We start from the raw sequence: 22,424 nt of genomic DNA on the forward strand, positions 1-22,424 counted from the left end.
CAAGAATTATCTTGAGGGCTATCAGGAACTATCTTGAGGGCTGTCAGGAACTATCTTGAGGGTGGACAAGAACCATCTTGAGGGCTGTCAGGAACTATCTTGAGGGCTGTCAAGAACTATCTTGAGGGCTGTCAGGAACTGTGAGGGCTGTCAAGAACTATCTTGAGGGCTGTCAGGAACTATCTTGACGGCTGTCAAGAACTATCTTGAGGGCTGTCTGGAACTATCTTGAGGGTGGTCAGGATCTATCTTGAGGGTGGACAAGAACCATCTTGAGGGCTGTCTGGAACTATCTTGAGGGTGGACAAGAACCTTCTTGAGGGCTGTCAGGAATTAACTTGAGGGCTGTCAAGAACTATCTTGAGGGCTGTCAGGAACTATCTTGAGGGCTGTCTGGAACTATCTTGAGGGCTGTCTGGAACTATCTTGAGGGCTGTCAAGAACAATCTTGAGGGCTATCAGGAACTGTCTTGACGGCAGTCAAGAACTATCTTGAGGGCTGTCAGGAACTCTCTTGAGGGCTGTCAGGAACTATCTTGAGGGCTGTCTGGAACTATCTTGAGGGCTGTCTGGAACTATCTTGAGGACTGTCTGGAACTATCTTGACGGCTGTCAATAACTATCTTGAGGGCTGTCAGGAACTATCTTGAGGGTGGACAAGAACCATCTTGAGGGCTGTCAGGAACTATCTTGAGGGCTGTCAAGAACTATCTTGAGGGCTGTCAGGAACTATCTTGAGGGCTGTCAAGAACTATCTTGAGGGCTGTCAGGAACTATCTTGATGGCTGTCAAGAACTACCTTGAGGGCTGTCTGGAACTATCTTGAGGGTGGTCAGGATGTATCTTGAGGGTGGACAAGAACCATCTTGAGGGCTGTCTGGAACTATCTTGAGGGCTGTCTGGAACTATCTTGAGGGCTGTCAAGAACTATCTTGAGGACTGTCAGGGACTCTCTTGACGGCTGTCAAGAACTATCTTGAGGGCTGTCAGGAACTATCTTGAGTGTGGTCAGCAACCATCTAGAGGGTGGTCAGGAGCCATCTAGAGGGTGGTCAGGAACTATCTTAAGGGCTATCAGGAACTATCTTGAGGGCTGTCAAGAACTATCTTGAGGGTTGTCAGGAACTATCTTGAGGGCTGTCTGGAACTATCTTGAGGGCTGTCTGGAACTATCTTGAGGGCTGTCAGGAACTATCTTCAGGGCTGTCAGGAACTATCTTGAATGCTGTCAAGAACTATCTTGAGGGTGGTCAGGAACTATCTTGAGGGCTGTCAAGAACTATCTTGAGGGCTGTCTGGAACTATCTTGAGGGCTGTCAAGAACTATCTTGAGGACTGTCAAGGACTATCTTGACGGCTGTCAGGAACTATCTTGAGGGTGGTCAGGAACCATCTTGAGGGTGGTCAGGATGGTAGATGAATGGTTCACAGAACCGACATGTTGATAAATTAGACACATGTGCAACTCTTGGGTATATTTATTGAGGATACCCAAGAGTTGCACATGTGTCTAATTTATCATCAGGGTGGTCAGGAACTATCTTAAGGGCTATCAGGAACTATCTTGAGGGCTGTCTGGAACTATCTTGAGGGTGGTCAGGAACTATCCTGAGGGTGGACAAGAACCATCTTGAGGGCTGTCAGGAACTATCTTGAGGGTTGTCTGGAACTATCTTGAGGGTGGTCAGGAACTATCTTGAGGGCTGTCAGTAACTTTCTTAAAACAATGGAATACGGCAGATGGGAACAGTTATGAGAGCCCCGCACACTCGAGGCGGCGTACAGGACTTGGAGGCGGCGTTCAGGGGGTGGAGGCTGCGTACAGGGCGTGGAGGCGGCGTACAGGGCGTGGAGGCGGCGTACAGGGCGTGGAGGAGGCGTACAGGGCGTGGAGGCGGCGTACAAGGCGTGAAGGCGGCGTACAGGACGTGGAGGCAACGTAAAGGGCGTGGAGGTGCATCTCAAGAGACCGTTCACTTACCGTCACTCTGAAAGTGTATCAGGTTTATGGTAGACAGTGAAATAATTGGTACTGTTAACACTCTTTAATAAAGTTTAACTCTTAACGTACCGCGTGTCACCCAGTGTGACTGAATCAAACCATGATGTGACTGAATCAAACCATGATGTGACTGAATCAAACCATGATGTGACTGAATCAAACCATGATGTGACTGAATCAAACCATGATGTGACTGAATCAAACCATGATGTGACTGAATCAAACCATGATGTGACTGAATCAAACCATGATGTGACTGAATCAAACCATGATGTGACTGAATCAAACCATGATGTGACTGAATCAAACCATGATGTGACTGAATCAAACCATGATGTGACTGAATCAAACCATGATGTGACTGGATCAAACCATGATGTGACTGAATCAAACCATGATGTGACTGGATCAAACCATGATGTGACTGAATCAAACCATGATGTGACTGAATCAAACCATGATGTGACTGAATCAAACCATGATGTGACTGAATCAAACCATGATGTGACTGAATCAAACCATGATGTGACTGAATCAAACCATGATGTGACTGAATCAAACCATGATGTGACTGAATCAAACCATGATGTGACTGGATCAAACCATGATGTGACTGGATCAAACCATGATGTGACAGAATCAAACCATGATGTGACTGAATCAAACCATGATGTGACTGAATCAAACCATGATGTGACTGAATCAAACCATGATGTGACTGAATCAAACCATGATGTGACTGAATCAAACCATGATGTAACTGGATCAAACCATGATGTGACTGGATCAAACCATGATGTGACTGAATCAAACCATGATGTGACTGAATCAAACCATGATGTGACTGGATCAAACCATGATGTGACTGGATCAAACCATGATGTGACTGAATCAAACCATGATGTGACTGAATCAAACCATGATGTGACTGAATCAAACCATGATGTGACTGAATCAAACCATGATGTGACTGAATCAAACCATGATGTGACTGAATCAAACCATGATGTGACTGAATCAAACCATGATGTAACTGGATCAAACCATGATGTGACTGGATCAAACCATGATGTGACAAATCAAACCATGATGTGACTGAATCAAACCATGATGTGACTGAATCAAACCATGATGTGACTGAACCAAACCATGATGTGACTGAATCAAACCATGATGTGACTGGATCAAACCATGATGTGACAAATCAAACCATGATGTGACTGAATCAAACCATGATGTGACTGAATCAAACCATGATGTGACTGAATCAAACCATGATGTGACTGAATCAAACCATGATGTGACTGGATCAAACCATGATGTGACAAATCAAACCATGATGTGACTGAATCAAACCATGATGTGACTGAATCAAACCATGATGTGACTGAATCAAACCATGATGTGACTGAATCAAACCATGATGTGACTGGATCAAACCATGATGTGGCTGAATCAAACCAAGATGTGGCTGGATCAAACCATGATGCGGCTGGATCAAACCATGATGCGGCTGGATCAAACCATGATGTGGCTGGATCAAACCATGATGTGGCTGGATCAAACCATAATGTGGCTGGATCAAACTATGATGTGGATGGATCAAACTATGATGGATGGATCAAACTATGATGTGAATGGATCAAACTATGATGTGGCTGGATCAAACCACATTATGGGGCGGCACATTATCTAATAAACACCAGCGCCAGTACTGACGTTTGTTTATCATTCCCAAGTTAATGTAAACACCAGCGCCAGTACTGACGTTTGTTTACCATTCCCAAGAAAGTGTAAACACCAGCACCAGTACTGACGTTTGTTTACCATTCCCAAGGTAATGTAAACACCAGCGCCAGTTCTGACGTTTGTTTACCATTCCCAAGAAAGTGTAAACACCAGCACCAGTACTGACGTTTGTTTACCATTCCCAAGGTAATGTAAACACCAGCGCCAGTACTGACGTTTGTTTACCATTCCCAAGAAAGTGTAAACACCAGCACCAGTACTGACGTTTGTTTACCATTCCCAAGGTAATGTAAACACCAGCGCCAGTACTGACGTCTGTTTACCATTCCTAAGGTAATGTAAACACCAGTGCCAGTACTGACGTTTGTTTACCATTCCCAAGGTAATGTAAACACCAGCGCCAGTACTGACGTTTGTTTACCATTCCCAAGGTAATGTAAACACCAGCGCCAGTACTGACGTTTGTTTACCATTCCCAAGGTATTGTAAACACCAGCGCCAGTACTGACGTTTGTTTACCATTCCCAAGGTAATGTAAACACCAGCACCAGTACTGACGTTTGTTTACCATTCCCAAGGTAATGTAAACACCAGTGCCAGTACTGACGTTTGTTTACCATTCCCAATGTAATGTAAACACCAGTGCCAGTACTGACGTTTGTTTATCATTCCCAAGGTAATGTAAACACCAGCGCCAGTACTGACGTTTGTTTACCATTCCCAAGGTAATGTAAACACCAGCGCCAGTACTGACGTTTGTTTACCATTCCCAAGGTAATGTAAACACCAGCGCCAGTACTGACGTTTGTTTACCATTCCCAAGGTAATGTAAACACCAGCACCAGTACTGACGTTTGTTTACCATTCCCAAGGTAATGTAAACACCAGTGCCAGTACTGACGTTTGTTTACCATTCCCAATGTAATGTAAACACCAGTGCCAGTACTGACGTTTGTTTATCATTCCCAAGGTAATGTAAACACCAGCACCAGTACTGACGTTTGTTTACCATTCCCAAGGTAATGTAAACACCAGCGCCAGTACTGACGTTTGTTTACCATTCCCAAGGTAATGTAAACACTAGCGCCAGTACTGACGTTTGTTTACCATTCCCAAGGTAATGTAAACACCAGCGCCAGTACTGACGTTTGTTTACCATTCCCAAGAAAGTGTAAACACCAGCACCAGTACTGACGTTTGTTTACCATTCCCAAGGTAATGTAAACACCAACGCCAGTACTGACGTTTGTTTACCATTCCCAAGAAAGTGTAAACACCAGCACCAGTACTGACGTTTGTTTACCATTCCCAAGGTAATGTAAACACCAGTGCCAGTACTGACGTTTGTTTACCATTCCCAAGGTAATGTAAACACCAGCACCAGTACTGACGTTTGTTTACCATTCCCAAGGTAATGTAAACACCAGCGCCAGTACTGACGTTTGTTTACCATTCCCAAGGTAATGTAAACACCAGCACCAGTACTGACGTTTGTTTACCATTCCCAAGGTAATGTAAACACCAGCGCCAGTACTGACGTTTGTTTACCATTCCCAAGGTAATGTAAACACCGGCGCCAGTACCGACGTTTGTTTACCATTCCCAAGGTAATGTAAACACCAGTGCCAGTACTGACGTTTGTTTACCATTCCCAAGAAAGTGTAAACACCAGCACCAGTACTGACGTTTGTTTACCATTCCCAAGGTAATGTAAACACCAGCACCAGTACTGACGTTTGTTTACCATTCCCAAGTTAATGTAAACACCAGCGCCAGTACTGACGTTTGTTTACCATTCCCAAGAAAGTGTAAACACCAGCACCAGTACTGACGTTTGTTTACCATTCCCAAGGTAATGTAAACACCAGTGCCAGTACTGACGTTTGTTTACCATTCCCAAGGTAATGTAAACACCAGCGCCAGTACTGACGTTTGTTTACCATTCCCAAGGTAATGTAAACACCAGCGCCAGTACTGACGTTTGTTTACCATTCCCAAGATAATGTAAACACTAGCGCCAGTACTGACGTTTGTTTACCATTCCCAAGGTAATGTAAACACTAGCGCCAGTACTGACGTTTGTTTACCATTCCCAAGGTAATGTAAACACTAGCGCCAGTATTGACGTTTGTTTACCATTCCCAAGGTAATGTAAACACCAGTGCCAGTACTGACGTTTGTTTACCATTCCCAAGGTAATGTAAACACCAGTGCCAGTACTGACGTTTGTTTACCATTCCCAAGGTAATGTAAACACCAGTGCCAGTACTGACGTTTGTTTACCATTCCCAAGATAATGTAAACACCGGCGCCAGTACCGACGTTTGCTTACCATTCCCAAGGTAATGTAAACACTAGCGCCAGTACTGACGTTTGTTTACCATTCCCAAGGTAATGTAAACACCAGTGCCAGTACTGACGTTTGTTTACCATTCCCAAGGTAATGTAAACACCAGTGCCAGTACTGACGTTTGTTTACCATTCCCAAGGTAATGTAAACACCAGCGCCAGTACTGACGTTTGTTTACCATTCCCAAGGTAATGTAAACACCAGTGCCAGTACTGACGTTTGTTTACCATTCCCAAGGTAATGTAAACACCAGCGCCAGTACTGACGTTTGTTTACCATTCCCAAGGTAATGTAAACACCAGCGCCAGTACTGACGTTTGTTTACCATTCCCAAGGTAATGTAAACACCAGCGCCAGTACTGACGAAACTAACAAGCTGAAGATCGAGACAACTGTGAAACATTTGGGTTATCTTTACTGAGGAAACGTTTCGCCACTCAGTGGGTTCATCATTCCAGTACAAACAAGACCGATGGATGGAACACAAGGAGTCCAGGCTGAGGGGACTGATTACCTCAAACTCCTCCTCCATTTCCACCGATCTTCTTTATATTGGACTTATGAAGCCACTGTGAGGTGAAACGTTTTCTCGATTAAGATTCCCAAATGTTTCACAAATGTCTTATTTATCTTCATATGTACCATTTGAGAGCTTGAGAGAGTAATACCACTTTTGGAGATGGAGGAGGAGGTGAAGGAAGAGGCGGAAGTGGAGGAGGAGTCGGAGGAGGAGGTGAAGGATGAGGCAGAGGTGAACGAGGAGGCGGAGGAGGTGGAGGAAGAGGTAGGTAGTGAAGTGAGAGACTGGAGGACCAGGTCAAACACCGCCTGTTTCCTGCTGTTGTATTCTGTCAGTCGCGCGATGCCGTACCTGTGGAGAAATAGAGGGAGGCATTGAGTACTATTGAAGCCTATTAAACTACGTGAATACTTGCATAGTTGACACTACGATAACTCTTACTATGACTTTACTGTCACACGGGATAGATGTTATAACAAAATATGCAAATATTGAAGAGTATATAATGGTTTGACATGAGAAGGAACTGAAAGTGTCAACATCGTTCTGAGGAACGTAAACGACAGGAACAACTTTCACGTGTGGATTTGTCCTCTGTGATATTGTTTACGACTGCTGCACCTCACCTGTCTACACTATACAAGCCAGCTCGCATATATCCTGTATTCTTTTCAAGATTGATGGACTGATTGCTTGAGATACCCAAGTGTTGTACAAGTGTCTAATTCATCAACAACTTTCTCTACCGAAGAGTTTTTTCATACTCCATACGTAAATTTTAAAGAATATATGAGAAATTACGAAAGTTTAGGACTAGACTATACAAGTAAATAGAAGATTAAGAGACAGACCCCAAAAAAGCTAATTAAATAAACACAGACATTAATATGTCCCTCTGAAATATACTTAATCTACAAATTCTGATAGCAACGTTGAATTCCATCTATAGTTACTTACAATTCGACTGGAAAGGGATGCCGAGGTTTTCATTTTATTAGTAACAACAAACTTTGATTTTGGTCTCGGACTTTCCCGTCATATACATCGTACACATATAAATTATGATTTTCTTTTTAGGGATGAACCAGTAAGTCAGCATGGGGCCTCAGTGTCCCACTCTCGTTCGCATTTAATGTTTTCTTTGTTGAATCATCAAGACATTAAAAAGTAATGTTAGGTATGGCCTCCGCCTACGCGGGAGTTTGAGGAAATGGATTTGCAGGCTCTTCCAAGAATTTTAAATAGAGCGTAAATGAGAAAAGTAAACTTGGAAAAAATATAATCAGCAACTCAAAATCTCTACGAATCTCCAGCATTTGCCATTCTCTGATTCCTTGCCTATTGGGAGATCGCTGGCAAAGTTGTATGTCCTCAGCAGTGACCAACAAACTGTTCTGCTTCAGACACAAGACCCTCCATGAGATGTTCACATGCGAGTCACTAGACTCATAATGAAAAATTACACACATGTACAACATCTGGGTGTCTTTATTGTAGACGTTTCGCCATCCAGTAGCTTTATCAATACAAATTCCAGGGCATAATGGAAGACAGAAGAACTATATACAAAAGATGAGGTAATCAGTCTTTTAATCTTAGAGTTGGTGAAGAGTATCGTATTGTTGAAGCATCTGAAGACTTCAAGACTACGGTGGTCTTCATCAACTCCAAGACTGAGGGACTGATTACCTCATCTTTTGTATATAGTTCTGCATTCTCACATTATGTCCTTGAATTTGTAGTGATAAAGTCACTGGACGATGAAACGTCCGTAATAAAGATACCCAGATGTTGCACGTGTATCTAATTCTTCATCTTCTCGGTATTGTCTACCATTCATTTACAACTAGACTCATACATGGTCGTCTCATGGAGGACACCCAACCCTGCTCTATGAGAACTGTTTGATCTTACTGACGTCCAACATCTCTTGACAGACGGCACAATTCTTCAACGAGTACTCCATCTTCATTTCCAACATCTTGACATGCTTACTTCATTCACCTTCTTCTCCAACAGCTCCATCTTTTATGCAGACACTTTTATGATTTCTTAGGTGACTCCTCTTTGCTACGCTAACTGTGCCTCCACTCCTTTCTTATTTTATCTTTTTTTCAACGCCTCCACCTCTTCCCCGACAATTTGGAGCATCTCAGCGATGTAGCAATGTATGATACTTGGAAGTTTAATACTTTTGATGAATTTAATAATAATTCCCCCCTCGCATACACCATTACTCGACTTACTCTATGTAATCGAAGTCAATGGATGAGTGGCAGGCCTGCAGGAAGGCCCACACACCCCAGAAGAGGTGTGAGGCCAGGGTGAACTTGGTGACCCAGCCTCTCCACACCTCCACCAGGTGTGAGGAGACCTCCTCCTCAGGAATGCTACAGTACTGTGCCAGGTAGCTCCTCAGCCAGGCTCGCTGTACCGCCACACTCGGATACAAACTGAAGTCTGGCTTCTCCATGCCTGGAAGATGGAAGAAAATTTTGATGTCGAAAGAGTTCTTCGATCTGGAAGGTCACTCGGCGCTATTAACAATTAAAATAAATACAATTCACGTATAAGAGTATCGAAAATAAACTTAAGTATAAAAAAAAATACTAGCATGAATAAAACATATAACAAATAAGTACTGTCATATCAAATTAAAAATATCTCACATTAGTTTAAAAATGTTGAATTAATAATTTTAAAATACTTGCCTAAAAGTTCCCTGAGGTTCCTACACGTCTTAAATTAAGTCTGAATCCATAAGCAAGGAAGAAGTCGTGCTCCACAGTGAGTCGCACGTCACATGTGTCTGACAGTGAGGTGCAGAAGCACCTGTAAGCAGGTGGCTATGAGTGAGTAGTGTGTGCCACTTCCTCAGTGGACAAAGAATCGTCTAAAAAATTACTTTTCCCATGAAAGAGAAATGTCAATTATCCACGTCCTGTTGAATCCTGTTTAACTTGTCCGTCTGCAAGGCCCTTCAGTTCAGCCACTTCCGATGGATATTAATATCTATTTGCCTCAATAAGTCACTGTGAGCAAGAGTTCTGCTGTATAGCAAACTTGAAATCACAACTTTCGCCTCTGTAGCCGTCCTTTAATTTACTAGGACCCCAATATGGGCTGGGCACCAGCAGAACTCCACATCCTTGTGGGGACCGACTAACAACTCCTCGATTTTTAAGACAACAGAGTGGACTAAAGCATGATCAGCCAGAGCAAAGAGAATGCATTGTTAAACCGAGTGATTTATTAATGATTTTCCCTGCCTTTCACCCTGAAAAGTAAGGAGAATCATGTAGAGCTCCTCAATTAAAAAACAGAAGACTCATTCGGTAATTGTGCACAATACGAGTCCTCAACAGAGAGCGTTGCAAAGCTACCACTAAACTAGTGAGAGACACCTTCATTTCTAGCGAGCATACTCCAGTGTCGACGTATGACAGTGGAGTATGCCAGCCTGTGTCAGAGTCTGAACGCTCACAACTATAGTGCGGACATTTCACAGTCTTTGTAGATGAATGGTTCAGAGAACCGACATGTTGATAAATTAGACACATGTGCAACTCTTGGGTATCTTTATTGAGGAAACGTTTCGCCACACAGTGGCTTCATCAGTCCATACATAGGAGAAACTTGAAGAACAGGAGGAGAATGAGGTAATCAGTCCCTCAACCTTGAGTCGATGTGGTCAGTCCATCAATCTTGAATAGAATACAGCATACGTGCGGAGAAGGAGCTTATAAACCGTTGGTAGGAGAGGTGCAGCAGTCATAGGCGGTGTCACATTAGTTCAATGTGGAAGTAGGTCGTGCCCAAGAATTAGGCAAGCGAAGAATTCCCAAGTATTAAGATGCCAAGAAGTTGCAGTGTCTGACAGGTTTGTAGATGAATGGTTCAGAGAACCGACATGTTGATAAATTAGACACATGTGCAACTTCTTGGGATCTTAATACTTGGGAATTCTTCGCTTGCCTAATTCTTGGGCACGACCTACTTCCACATTGAACAAATGTGACACCGCCTATGACTGCTGCACCTCTCCTACCAACGGTTTATAAGCTCCTTCTCCGCACGTATGCCGTATTCTATTCAAGATTGATGGACTGACCACATCGACTCAAGGTTGAGGGACTGATTACCTCATTCTCCTCCTGTTCTTCAAGATTCTCCTTTGTATGGACTGATGAAGCCACTGTGTGGCGAAACGTTTCCTCAATAAAGATACCCAAGAGTTGCACATGTGTCTAATTTATCATTTCACAGTCTGAACACCTGCAGTGTAGATACCATAGACAATATGGTATCTACACTGGTGAGACTCTATATCCATAGAGTAGATGGCCATCTCTCTGGCCAGCTGGACACACCGCTCACCTGAGTACTCGTTGAAATGGTTAGCAATATCGAAGGGCTGATAGTTGGGTCCTGCGTACTCGTAGTCTATGAAAGTAGCAGAGGCAGTGTCCGCGTCCCAGATGATGTTCCTCATGACGAGGTCGTTATGACAGAAGACAACAGGGCACGCTAGGGGCACCAGGTGAGCCTCCAGCTCCTCCATCAGGAGCACCAGCTGCTTCTTCGTACAGCCGCCAGCCTCCACCCTGATCAAGAAGACAATGCAAGCTGGTTGCTTGTGTCGGACTTATGCAGTGCAGTGTGTTGTGTTATGGTGTGAGTGGATGATTATTGTTATACTGTGATAGTTATATGTCATTACTACAATTACATATGGTTATTATGACTTTAATTAAAGTATAGTGGAAGCTTGTGCTGGCACAGTTACGCACGCACGCACACACACACACACACACACACACACACACACACACACACACACACACACACACACACACACACACACACACACACACACACACACACACACCACACACATACACAGACAGGATGAGGTACATCTAACCAAGGAAGAGGTGAAGAAGCTGCTATGCGAACTTGACACCTCAAAGGCGGTGGGACCAGACAACATCTCTCTGTGAGTCCTTAAAAAGGGAGCAGAGATACTGTGTGTGCCACAACAAAGATCTTCAACACATCACTTGAAACTGGGCAACTCCCTGAGGTATGGAAGATGGCAAATGTAGTCCCAATTTTTAAAAAGGGAGACAGACATGAGGCACTAAACTACAGACCTGTATCACTAACGTGTATAGTATGCAAGGTCATGGAGAAGATCATCAGGAGGAGAGTGGTGGGGCACCTGGAAAGAAACAAGTGTATAATTGACAACCAGCATGGTTTCAGGGAAGGAAAATCCTGTGTCACAAACCTACTGGAGTTTCATGACAAGGTGACAGAAGTAAGACAAGAGAGAGAGGGGTGGATCGACTGCATTTTTTTGGACTGCAAGAAGGCCTTCGGCACAGTTCCTCACAAGAGGTTACTGCAAAAACTAGAGGATCAGGCACACATAACAGGAAAGGCACTGCAATGGATCAGAAAATATCTGACAGGGAGGCAACAACGAGTCATGGTACGTGACGAGGTATCAGAGTGGGCGCCTGTGACAAGCGGGGTACCACAGGGGTCAGTCCTAGGACCTGTGCTGTTCTTGGTATATGTGAACGACATAACGGAAGGGATAGACTCAGAAGTGTCCTTGTTTGCAGATGATGTGAAGTTAATGAGAAGAATCAAATCGGATGAGGATCAGGCAAGACTACAAAGAGACCTGGACAGGCTACAAGCCTGGTCCAGCAACTGGCTCCTTGAGTTTAACCCTGCCAAATGCAAAGTCATGAAGATTGGGGAAGGGCAAAGAAGACCGCAGACACAATATAGTTTAGATGGCCAAAGACTGCAAACCTCACTCAAAGAAAAAGATCTGGGGGTGAGTATAACACCGAGCATATCTCCTGAGGCGCACATCAATCAGATAACTACTGCAGCATACGGGCGCCTGGCAAACCTACGGATAGCGTTCCGATACCTCAGTAAGGATTCGTTCAAGACTCTGTATACCATTTACGTCAGGCCCAGAAATCGTACACCAAATCCAGTCATTCCTGGAGTGGAACCACAGTCGATGGCCTCCACTCCAAACCAACAGATACAGATACTAATGCCGGAAAAAAAATCCCCCCCCCCAGTACCAACAATACCACCAGTCCGATAACATTCTTCTTTGCAAATATACAGGGTCTAAAGCCAGCAACAAACAACAAAATACCTTTCATCCGTGGACTGCTTGCAGAGGCAAAGGCAATGTTCGCGGCTTTCACTGAGACCCACATAAAGGATCACTTGGACAACGAAATATGGATCCCAGGTTACAACCTATACAGATGTGACAGAGTGAACAGGCAAAAGGGGGGGGTTGGCCTGTACATTGCAGAGTCACTTGTTTGCACAGAACTGCTTAATGCCTCAAATGACGTAGTGGAAGTTTTAGCAGTAAAGGTCGAGAACCAAAACCTAGTCATTGTGGTAGTCTACAAGCCTCCGGATGCAACATCCCAGCAATTCCAGGAACAGCTGTTAAAAATTGACCACTGTCTGGAAAATCTTCCAGCTCCTGCACCCAACATCTTGCTCCTGGGGGATTTCAACTTAAGGCACCTAAAATGGAGGAATATAGCAAATAATATTGTTGCAGTAATAACACCAGGAGGCAGCTCTGATGAAAACTCACACTCACACGAGCTTTTAAATCTCTGCACAAAATTCAATTTAAACCAGCAAATAATAGAGCCTACTAGACTGGAGAATACACTAGACCTCATCTTCACTAACAATGATGATCTGATAAGAAATGTCACCATATCAAAAACAATATACTCAGATCACAACATAATTGAGGTTCAGACATGTATGCGTGGAGCCCCAGACCGACAAAATGAGACTAGTCACGAGGGAGCATTCACCAAATTCAACTTCAATAACAAAAACATAAAGTGGGACCAAGTAAACCAAGTCCTAACCGATATAAGCTGGGAAGATATACTAAGCAACACAGACCCAAACTTATGCCTAGAACAGATTAACTCGGTGGCACTCGATGTATGCACAAGGCTTATTCCTCTAAGAAAAAGGAGGAGTAGATGTAAAATAGAAAGAGACAGGCGCTCCCTTTACAGGCGACGGAAAAGAATAACAGAGCGGCTAAAAGAGGTCAATATATCTGAAATGCGCAGGGAGACACTGGTCAGAGAAATAGCAAGCATCGAACTTAAGCTAAAAGAATCCTTTAGGAGTCAGGAATCGCGGGAAGAACTAAAAGCCATAAATGAAATCGAAAGAAACCCAAAGTATTTCTTCTCCTATGCCAAATCAAAATCGAGAACAACGTCCAGTATTGGGCCCCTACTTAAACAAGATGGGTCCTACACAGATGACAGCAAGGAAATGAGTGAGCTACTCAAGTCCCAATATGACTCAGTTTTTAGCAAGCCGCTAACCAGACTGAGAGTCGAAGATCAAAATGAATTTTTTATGAGAGAGCCACAAAATTTGATTAACACAAGCCTATCCGATGTTATCCTGACGCCAAATGACTTCGAACAGGCGATAAATGACATGCCCATGCACTCTGCCCCAGGGCCAGACTCATGGAACTCTGTGTTCATCAAGAACTGCAAGAAGCCCCTATCACGAGCCTTTTCCATCCTATGGAGAGGGAGCATGGACACGGGGGTCGTCCCTCAGTTACTAAAAACAACAGACATAGCCCCACTCCACAAAGGGGGCAGTAAAGCAACAGCAAAGAACTACAGACCAATAGCACTAACATCCCATATCATAAAAATCTTTGAAAGGGTCCTAAGAAGCAAGATCACCACCCATCTAGAAACCCATCAGTTACACAACCCAGGGCAACATGGGTTTAGAACAGGTCGCTCCTGTCTGTCTCAACTACTGGATCACTACGACAAGGTCCTAAATGCACTAGAAGACAAAAAGAATGCAGATGTAATATATACAGACTTTGCAAAAGCCTTCGACAAGTGTGACCATGGCGTAATAGCGCACAAAATGCGCGCTAAAGGAATAACAGGAAAAGTCGGTCGATGGATCTATAATTTCCTCACTAACAGAACACAGAGAGTAGTCGTCAACAGAGTAAAGTCCGAGGCAGCTACGGTGAAAAGCTCTGTTCCACAAGGCACAGTACTAGCTCCCATCTTGTTCCTCATCCTCATATCCGACATAGACAAGGATGTCAGCCACAGCACCGTGTCTTCCTTTGCAGATGACACCCGAATCTGCATGACAGTGTCTTCCATTGCAGACACTGCAAGGCTCCAGGCGGACATCAACCAAATCTTTCAGTGGGCTGCAGAAAACAATATGAAGTTCAACGATGAGAAATTTCAATTACTCAGATATGGTAAACATGAGGAAATTAAATCTTCATCAGAGTACAAAACAAATTCTGGCCACAAAATAGAGCGAAACACCAACGTCAAAGACCTGGGAGTGATTATGTCGGAGGATCTCACCTTCAAGGACCATAACATTGTATCAATCGCATCTGCTAGAAAAATGACAGGATGGATAATGAGAACCTTCAAAACTAGGGAGGCCAAGCCCATGATGACACTCTTCAGGTCACTTGTTCTATCTAGGCTGGAATATTGCTGCACTCTAACAGCACCTTTCAAGGCAGGTGAAATTGCCGACCTAGAAAATGTACAGAGAACTTTCACGGCGCGCATAACGGAGATAAAACACCTCAATTACTGGGAGCGCTTGAGGTTTCTAAACCTGTATTCCCTGGAACGCAGGAGGGAGAGATACATGATTATATACACCTGGAAAATCCTAGAGGGACTAGTACCGAACTTGCACACGAAAATCACTCACTACGAAAGCAAAAGACTTGGCAGACGATGCACCATCCCCCCAATGAAAAGCAGGGGTGTCACTAGCACGTTAAGAGACCATACAATAAGTGTCAGGGGCCCGAGACTGTTCAACTGCCTCCCAGCACACATAAGGGGGATTACCAACAGACCCCTGGCAGTCTTCAAGCTGGCACTGGACAAGCACCTAAAGTCAGTTCCTGATCAGCCGGGCTGTGGCTCGTACGTTGGTTTGCGTGCAGCCAGCAGCAACAGCCTGGTTGATCAGGCGCTGATCCACCAGGAGGCCTGGTCACAGACCGGGCCGCGGGGGCGTTGACCCCCGAAACTCTCTCCAGGTAAACTCCAGGTAACTGGAGTATGCAGCACCAGTTTGGAATCCACACCTAGTCAAGCACGTCGAGAAATTAGAGAAAGTGCAAAGGTTTGCAACAAGACTAGTCCCAGAGCTAAGGGGATTGTCCTACGAAGAAAGGTTGAGGGAAATCGGCCTGACGACACTGGAGGACAGGAGGGTCAGGGGAGATATGATAACGACATATAAAATACTGCAAAGAAAACACAAGGTGGACAGACACAGGATGTTCCAGAGATGGGACACAGTAACAAGAGGTCACAATTGGAAGTTGAAGACTCAGATGAGTCAAAGGGATGTTAGGAAGTATTTCTTCAGTCATAGAGGCAGAGGAATAGCCTAGAAAGTGACGTAGTGGAGGCGGGAACCATACATAGTTTTAAGGCGAGGTATGATAAAGCTCATGGAGCAGGGAGAGAGAGGACCTAATAGCAATCAGTGAAGAGGCGGGGCCAGGAGCTATGACTCGACCCCTGCAACCACAAATAGGTGAATAGGTGAGTACACACACACACACACATGTCCTACGAGGAGAGGTTAAGGGAAATCGACCTGACGACACTGGAGGATAGGAGAGATAGGGATGATATGATAACGACATTTAAAATACCTAGAGGAATCGACAAGGTGGACAGAGACAGGACGTTCCAGAGATGGGACACAGCAACAGAGGATCACAATTGGAAGTTGAAGACTCAGATGAATCACAGGGATGTTAGGAAGTATTTCTTAAGTTACAGAATTGTCAGGAAGTGGAATAGTCTGGAAAGTGATGTAGTGGAGGCAGGACCCATACATAGCTTTAAGAAGAGGTATGATAAAGCTCATGGAGCAGGAAGCGTGACCTAGTAGCGACCAGTGAAGAGGCGGGGCCAGGAGCTGTGAATCGACCCCTGCAATCACAACTAGGTGAGTACACACATTACGATTTCGTTAGTCTTGAGACATATTAGTGTTGCACCAATACCTGCTGGTTACGAAAATGATAGAAACGCTCATATTAGAGTGTTACAATACCTGCCAGCTTGTGTGTTTCTGGTCGTTGCTACATGACTTAGTGTTATTCACTTACTAGGTAAGTGAATTACTAGGTAAGTGTAGCCTGGGACCTTAATACCGTGTAAATTAATATCTGGCCTTAATACTGTGTAGCCTGATACCTGACCTTAATTATGTGTAAACTGAGTCCTTACCTCAGTAATACGAAACTTTAGACCTTACTTGTAAATTATTTCATCTAACGAGTTCACCAGCATCCCAGTTCCTGCTTGCTACTAGGAGGAGCTGCCTGTGTGTTGTAACACCTAGTGGGATTACCGATGTTTCCTGTCATCCGGGAAAAGCTCACCTGCGTGTCGTATCGTCCAGTGGAGCTCCTTGACACCTGGGAGGCGCCCACCTGTGTGTTCCATCACTTGGTGGAGCTCCCTGGCACCTGGGAGGCGCTCACCTGTGTGTTCCATCACCTGGTGGAGCTGCCTGGCACCTGGAAGGCGCTCACCTGGATCTTGTGGAAGCTGGCAGCTCGCGAGGTGACGGCTCGCCAAACTGCCTCGTTGGTCACATCTCTGAAGGTGAGTGGCATCCCAGGGGTGTAGGCGTAGCATAGGCCGTTAGTGAAGGCTGCAAAGACTTCCGGTCCACACCCTGCCTCCTGCACCACCTGCACCACCAACCACACTCTTAGCAACACCACATCCCCTACAATATATATGATAGATAAATAGATAGATATATACAGTCGACCCTCAACTAACGGTGGCATTAAGTAATGGATATTTCGTCTAACGGCGATTTTTGCCGTAGAAAAAATTCCTTAACCAACGGCGAAAAACTTAACCAACGACGTTCGTCTGGAACCTGTCGATGTGCGCCCAGCCACTCCGAGACTCAGTGTGCCATTGTTTACAAGCTGTCGCGGTGGTATGGTGGTGATGGTGGTAGAGGGTGGTAGTGATGGTGGTAGAGGGTGGTAGTGATGGTGGTAGAGGGTGGTAGTGATGGTGGTAGAGGGTGGTAGTGATGGTGGTAGAGGGTGGTAGTGATGGTGGTAGAGGGTGGTAGTGATGGTGGTAGAGGGTGGTAGTGATGGTGGTAGAGGGTGGTAGTGATGGTGGTAGAGGGTGGTAGTGATGGTGGTAGAGGGTGGTAGTGATGGTGGTAGAGGGTGGTAGTGATGGTGGTAGAGGGTGGTAGTGATGGTGGTAGAGGGTGGTAGTGATGGTGGTATAGGGTGATAGTGATGGTGGTAGAGGGTGGTAGTGGTTGTGGTGGTAGTGTTTGTGATGGTGGTAGAGGGTGGTAGTGATGGTGGTAGAGGGTGGTAGTGATGGTGGTAGAGGGTGGTTGTGATGGTGGTAGAGGGTGGTAGTGATGGTGGTAGAGGGTGGTAGTGATGGTGGTAGAGGGTGGTAGTGATGGTGGTAGAGGGTGGTAGTGATGGTGGTAGAGGGTGGTAGTGATGGTGGTAGAGGGTGGTAGTGATGGTGGTAGAGTGGTAGTGATGGTGGTAGAGGGTGGCAGTGATGGTGGTGGTGGTGGTGATGGTGGTGGTGGTGATGGTGGTAGAGGGTGGTAGTGATGGTGGTAGAGGGTGGTAGTGATGGTGGTAGAGGGTGGTAGTGATGGTGGTAGAGGGTGGTAGTGATGGTGGTAGAGGGTGGTAGTGATGGTGGTAGAGGGTGGTAGTGATGGTGGTAGAGGGTGGTAGTGATGGTGGTAGAGGGTGGTAGTGATGGTGGTAGAGGGTGGTAGTGATGGTGGTAGAGGGATGGTGGTAGTGATGGTGGTAGAGGGTGGTAGTGATGGTGGTAGAGGGTGGTAGTGATGGTGGTAGAGGGTGGTAGTGATGGTGGTAGAGGGTGGTAGTGATGGTGGTAGAGGGTGGTAGTGATGGTGGTAGAGGGTGGTAGTGATGGTGGTAGTGCGGGGGGTAGAGGGTGGTAGTGATGGTGGTAGAGGGTGGTAGTGATGGTGGTAGGGGGTGGTAGTGATGGTGGTAGAGGGTGGTAGTGATGGTAGTGATGGTGGTAGAAGGTGGTAGTGATTGTGGTAGAGGGTGGTAGCGATGATGGTAGAAGGTGGTAGTGATGGTGGTAGAGGGTGGTATGGTGGTAGTGTGTGGGTGTGATGGTGGTAGAGGGTGGTAGTGATGGTGGTAGAGGGTGGTAGTGATGGTGGTAGAGGGTGGTAGTGATGGTGGTAGAGGGTGGTAGTGATGGTGGTAGAGGGTGGTAGTGATGGTGGTAGAGGGTGGTAGTGATGGTAGTAGAGGGTGGTAGTGATGGTGGTAGAGGGTGGTAGTGATGGTGGTAGAGGGTGGTAGTGATGGTGGTAGAGGGTGGTAGTGATGGTGGTAGAGGGTAATAGTGGTAGAGAATGGTAGCGATGGTGGTAGAGGGTAGTAGTGATGGTGGTAGAGGGTGGTAGTGATGGTGGTAGCCAGCAGGGTGGGTGATGGTGGTAGTGATGGTGGTAGAGGGTGGTAGTGATGGTGGTAGAGGGTGGTAGTGATGGTGGTAGAGGGTGGTAGTGATGGTGGTAGAGGGTGGTAGATGGTGGTAGAGGGTGGTAGTGGTGGTGGTAGAGGGTGGTAGTGATGGTGGTAGTAGGGTGGTAGTGATGGTGGTAGAGGGTGGTAGTGATGGTGGTAGAGGGTGGTAGTGATGGTGGTAGAGGGTGGTAGTGATGGTGGTAGAGGGTGGTAGGTGGTGTGATGGTGGTAGTGATGGTGGTAGAGGGTGGTAGAGGGATGGTGGTAGAGGGTGGTGGTAGAGGGTGGTAGTGGTAGTGATGGTGGTAGAGGGTGGTAGTGATGGTGGTAGAGGGTGGTAGTGATGGTGGTAGAGGGTGGTAGTGGTAGTGATGGTGGTAGAGGGTGGTAGTGATGGTGGTAGAGGGTGGTAGTGATGGTGGTAGAGGGTGGTAGAGATGGTGGTAGTGATGATGGTAGTGATGGTGGTAGAGGGTGGTAGTGATGGTGGTAGAGGGTGGTAGTGGTAGTGATGGTGGTAGAGAGGGTGGTGTGATGGTGGTAGAGGGTGGTAGAGGGTGGTAGTGGTTGTGATGGTGGTAGAGGGTGGTAGTGATGGTCGTAGAGGGTGGTAGTGATGGTGGTAGAGGGTGGTAGTGTGGTGGTGATGGTGGTAGAGGGTGGTAGTGATGGTGGGTGGTAGTGATGGTGGTAGAGGGTGGTAGTGATGGTGGTAGAGGGTGGTAGGGTGGTAGTGATGGTGGTAGAGGGTGGTAGTGATGGTGGTAGAGGGTGGTAGTGATGGTGGTAGAGGGTGGTGGTAGTGATGGTGGTAGAGGGTGGTAGTGGTGGTGGTAGAGGGTGGTAGTGATGGTGGTAGAGTGGGTGGGTGGTAGTGATGGTGGTAGAGGGTGGTAGTGATGGTGGTAGAGGGTGGTAGTGATGGTGGTAGAGGGTGGTAGTGATGGTGGTAGAGGGTGGTAGTGATGGTGGTAGTGATGGTGGTAGAGGGTGGTAGTGATGGTGGTAGAGGGTGGGTGGTGGTAGACGGTGGGTGGTGGTAGAGAGTGGGTGGTAGTGATGGTGGTAGAGGGTGGTAGTGATGGTGGTAGAGGGTGGTAGTGATGGTGGTAGAGGGTGGTAGTGATGGTGGTAGAGGGTGGTAGTGATGGTGGTAGATGGTGGTAGAGGGTGGTAGTGATGGTGGTAGAGGGTGGTAGTGATGGTGGTAGAGGGTGGTAATGATGGTGGTAGAGGGTGGTAGTGATGGTGGTAGGGTGGTAGTGATGGTAGAGGGTGGAGTGGGTGGAAGAGGGTGGTAGTGATGGTGGTAGAGGGTGGCAGTGGTAGTGATGGTGGTAGAGGGTGGTAATCGTAGTGATGGTGGTAGAGGGTGGTAGTGATGGTGGTAGAGGGTGGTAGTGATGGTGGTAGAGGGTGGTAGTGATTGTGATGGTGGTAGAGGGTGGTAGTGATGGTGGTAGAGGGTGGTAGTGATGGTGGTAGAGGGTGGTTGTGATGGTGGTAGAGGGTGGTAGTGGTAGTGATGGTGGTAGAGGGCAGCAGTGGTTGTGATGGTGGTAGAGGGTGGTAGTGATTGTGATGGTGGTAGAGGGTGGTAGAGGGTGGTGTGGTGGTAGATGGTGGTAGGGTGGTAGTGATGGTGGTAGAGGGTGGTAGTGATGGTGGTAGAGGGTCGTAGTGGTTGTGATGGTGGTAGAGGGTGTGGTAGTGATGGTGGTAGAGGGTGGTGGTAGATGGTGGTAGAGGGTGGTAGTGAAGGTGGTAGTGAGGGTGGTAGAGGGTGGTAGTGATGGTGGTAGAGGGTGGTAGTGATGGTGGTAGAGGGTGGTAGTGATGGTGGTAGAGGGTGGTAGTGGGTGGTAGTGATGGTGGTAGAGGGTGGTAGTGATGGTGGTAGAGGGTGGTAGTGATGGTGGTAGAGGGTGGTAGTGATGGTGGTAGAGGGTGGTAGTGATGGTGGTAGAGGGTGGTAGTGATGGTGGTAGAGGGTGGTAGTGATGGTGGTAGTGATGGTGGTAGAGGGTGGTAGTGATGGTGGTAGAGGGTGGTAGTGATGGTGGTAGAGGTAGTGATGGTGGTAGTGGTTGTGGTGGTAGTGATGGTGGTAGAGGGTGGTAGTGATGGTGGTAGTGGTGGTAGAGGGTGGTAGTGGTGGAGGTAGTGGTGGTAGAGGGTGGTAGTGGTTGTGGTGGTAAAGGTTGGTAGTGATGGTGGTAGAGGGTGGTAGTGAGTGATGGTGGTAGAGGGTGGTAGTGATGGTGGTAGAGGGTGGTTGTGTTGGTGGTGAGGGTGGTAGTGATGGTGGTAGAGGGTGGTAGTGATGGTGGTAGAGGGTGGGATGGTAGTGATGGTGGTAGAGGGTGGTAGTGTGGTGGTAGAGTGATGGTGGGTGGTAGCGATGGTGGTAGAGGGTGGTAGTGATGGTGGTAGAGGGTGGTAGTGATGGTGGTAGTGATGGTGGTAGAGGGTGGTAGTGATGGTGGTAGAGGGTGGTAGTGATGGTGGTAGAGGGTGGTAGTGATGGTGGTAGTGATGGTGGTAGTGATGGTGGTAGAGGGTGGTAGTGATGGTGGTAGAGGGTGGTAGTGATGGTGGTAGAGGGTGGTAGTGATGGTGGTAGAGGGTGGTAGTGATGGTGGTAGAGGGTGGTAGTGATGGTGGTAGAGGGTGGTAGTGATGGTGGTAGAGGGTGGTAGTGATGGTGGTAGAGGGTGGTAGTGATGGTGGTAGAGGGTGGTAGTGATGGTGGTAGAGGGTGGTAGTGATGGTGGTAGAGGGTGGTAGTGATGGTGGTAGAGGGTGGTAGTGATGGTGGTAGAGGGTGGTAGTGATGGTGGTAGAGGGTGGTAGTGATGGTGGTAGAGGGTGGTAGTGATGGTGGTAGAGGGTGGTAGTGATGGTGGTAGAGGGTGGTAGTGATGGTGGTAGTGATGGTGGTAGAGGGTGGTAGTGATGGTGGTAGAGGGTGGTAGTGATGGTGGTAGAGGGTGGTAGTGATGGTGGTAGAGGGTGGTAGTGATGGTGGTAGAGGGTGGTAGTGATGGTGGTGTGAGAGGGTGGTAGTGATGGTGGTAGAGGGTGGTAGTGATGGTGGTAGAGGGTGGTAGTGATGGTGGTAGAGGGTGGTAGT

At 46.6% G+C, this 22,424-nt stretch overlaps 1 protein-coding gene across 1 annotated transcript in view; it reads right to left on the reverse strand.

Annotated features, from left to right (window-relative positions):
• Nucleotides 1–1,523: 1,523 nt before the first annotated feature.
• eas (ethanolamine kinase 1) overlaps nucleotides 1,524–22,424 on the reverse strand; it is a 36,611-nt gene continuing 15,710 nt past the window's right edge. Inside the window, exons 3-7 of the mRNA XM_070105287.1 lie at nucleotides 17,265–17,461; nucleotides 10,999–11,225; nucleotides 8,868–9,096; nucleotides 6,744–6,972; nucleotides 1,524–1,988 (exon numbers count right to left, since the gene is read on the reverse strand). Coding sequence (XP_069961388.1) covers nucleotides 1,974–1,988; nucleotides 6,744–6,972; nucleotides 8,868–9,096; nucleotides 10,999–11,225; nucleotides 17,265–17,461 — 897 coding nt within the window. The 3' untranslated portion in view covers nucleotides 1,524–1,973. The remainder of the gene's footprint in view (nucleotides 1,989–6,743; nucleotides 6,973–8,867; nucleotides 9,097–10,998; nucleotides 11,226–17,264; nucleotides 17,462–22,424) is intronic.

This window comes from Cherax quadricarinatus, chromosome 6, assembly GCF_038502225.1.
Source record: "Cherax quadricarinatus isolate ZL_2023a chromosome 6, ASM3850222v1, whole genome shotgun sequence".
Lineage (NCBI taxonomy): Eukaryota > Metazoa > Arthropoda > Malacostraca > Decapoda > Parastacidae > Cherax > Cherax quadricarinatus.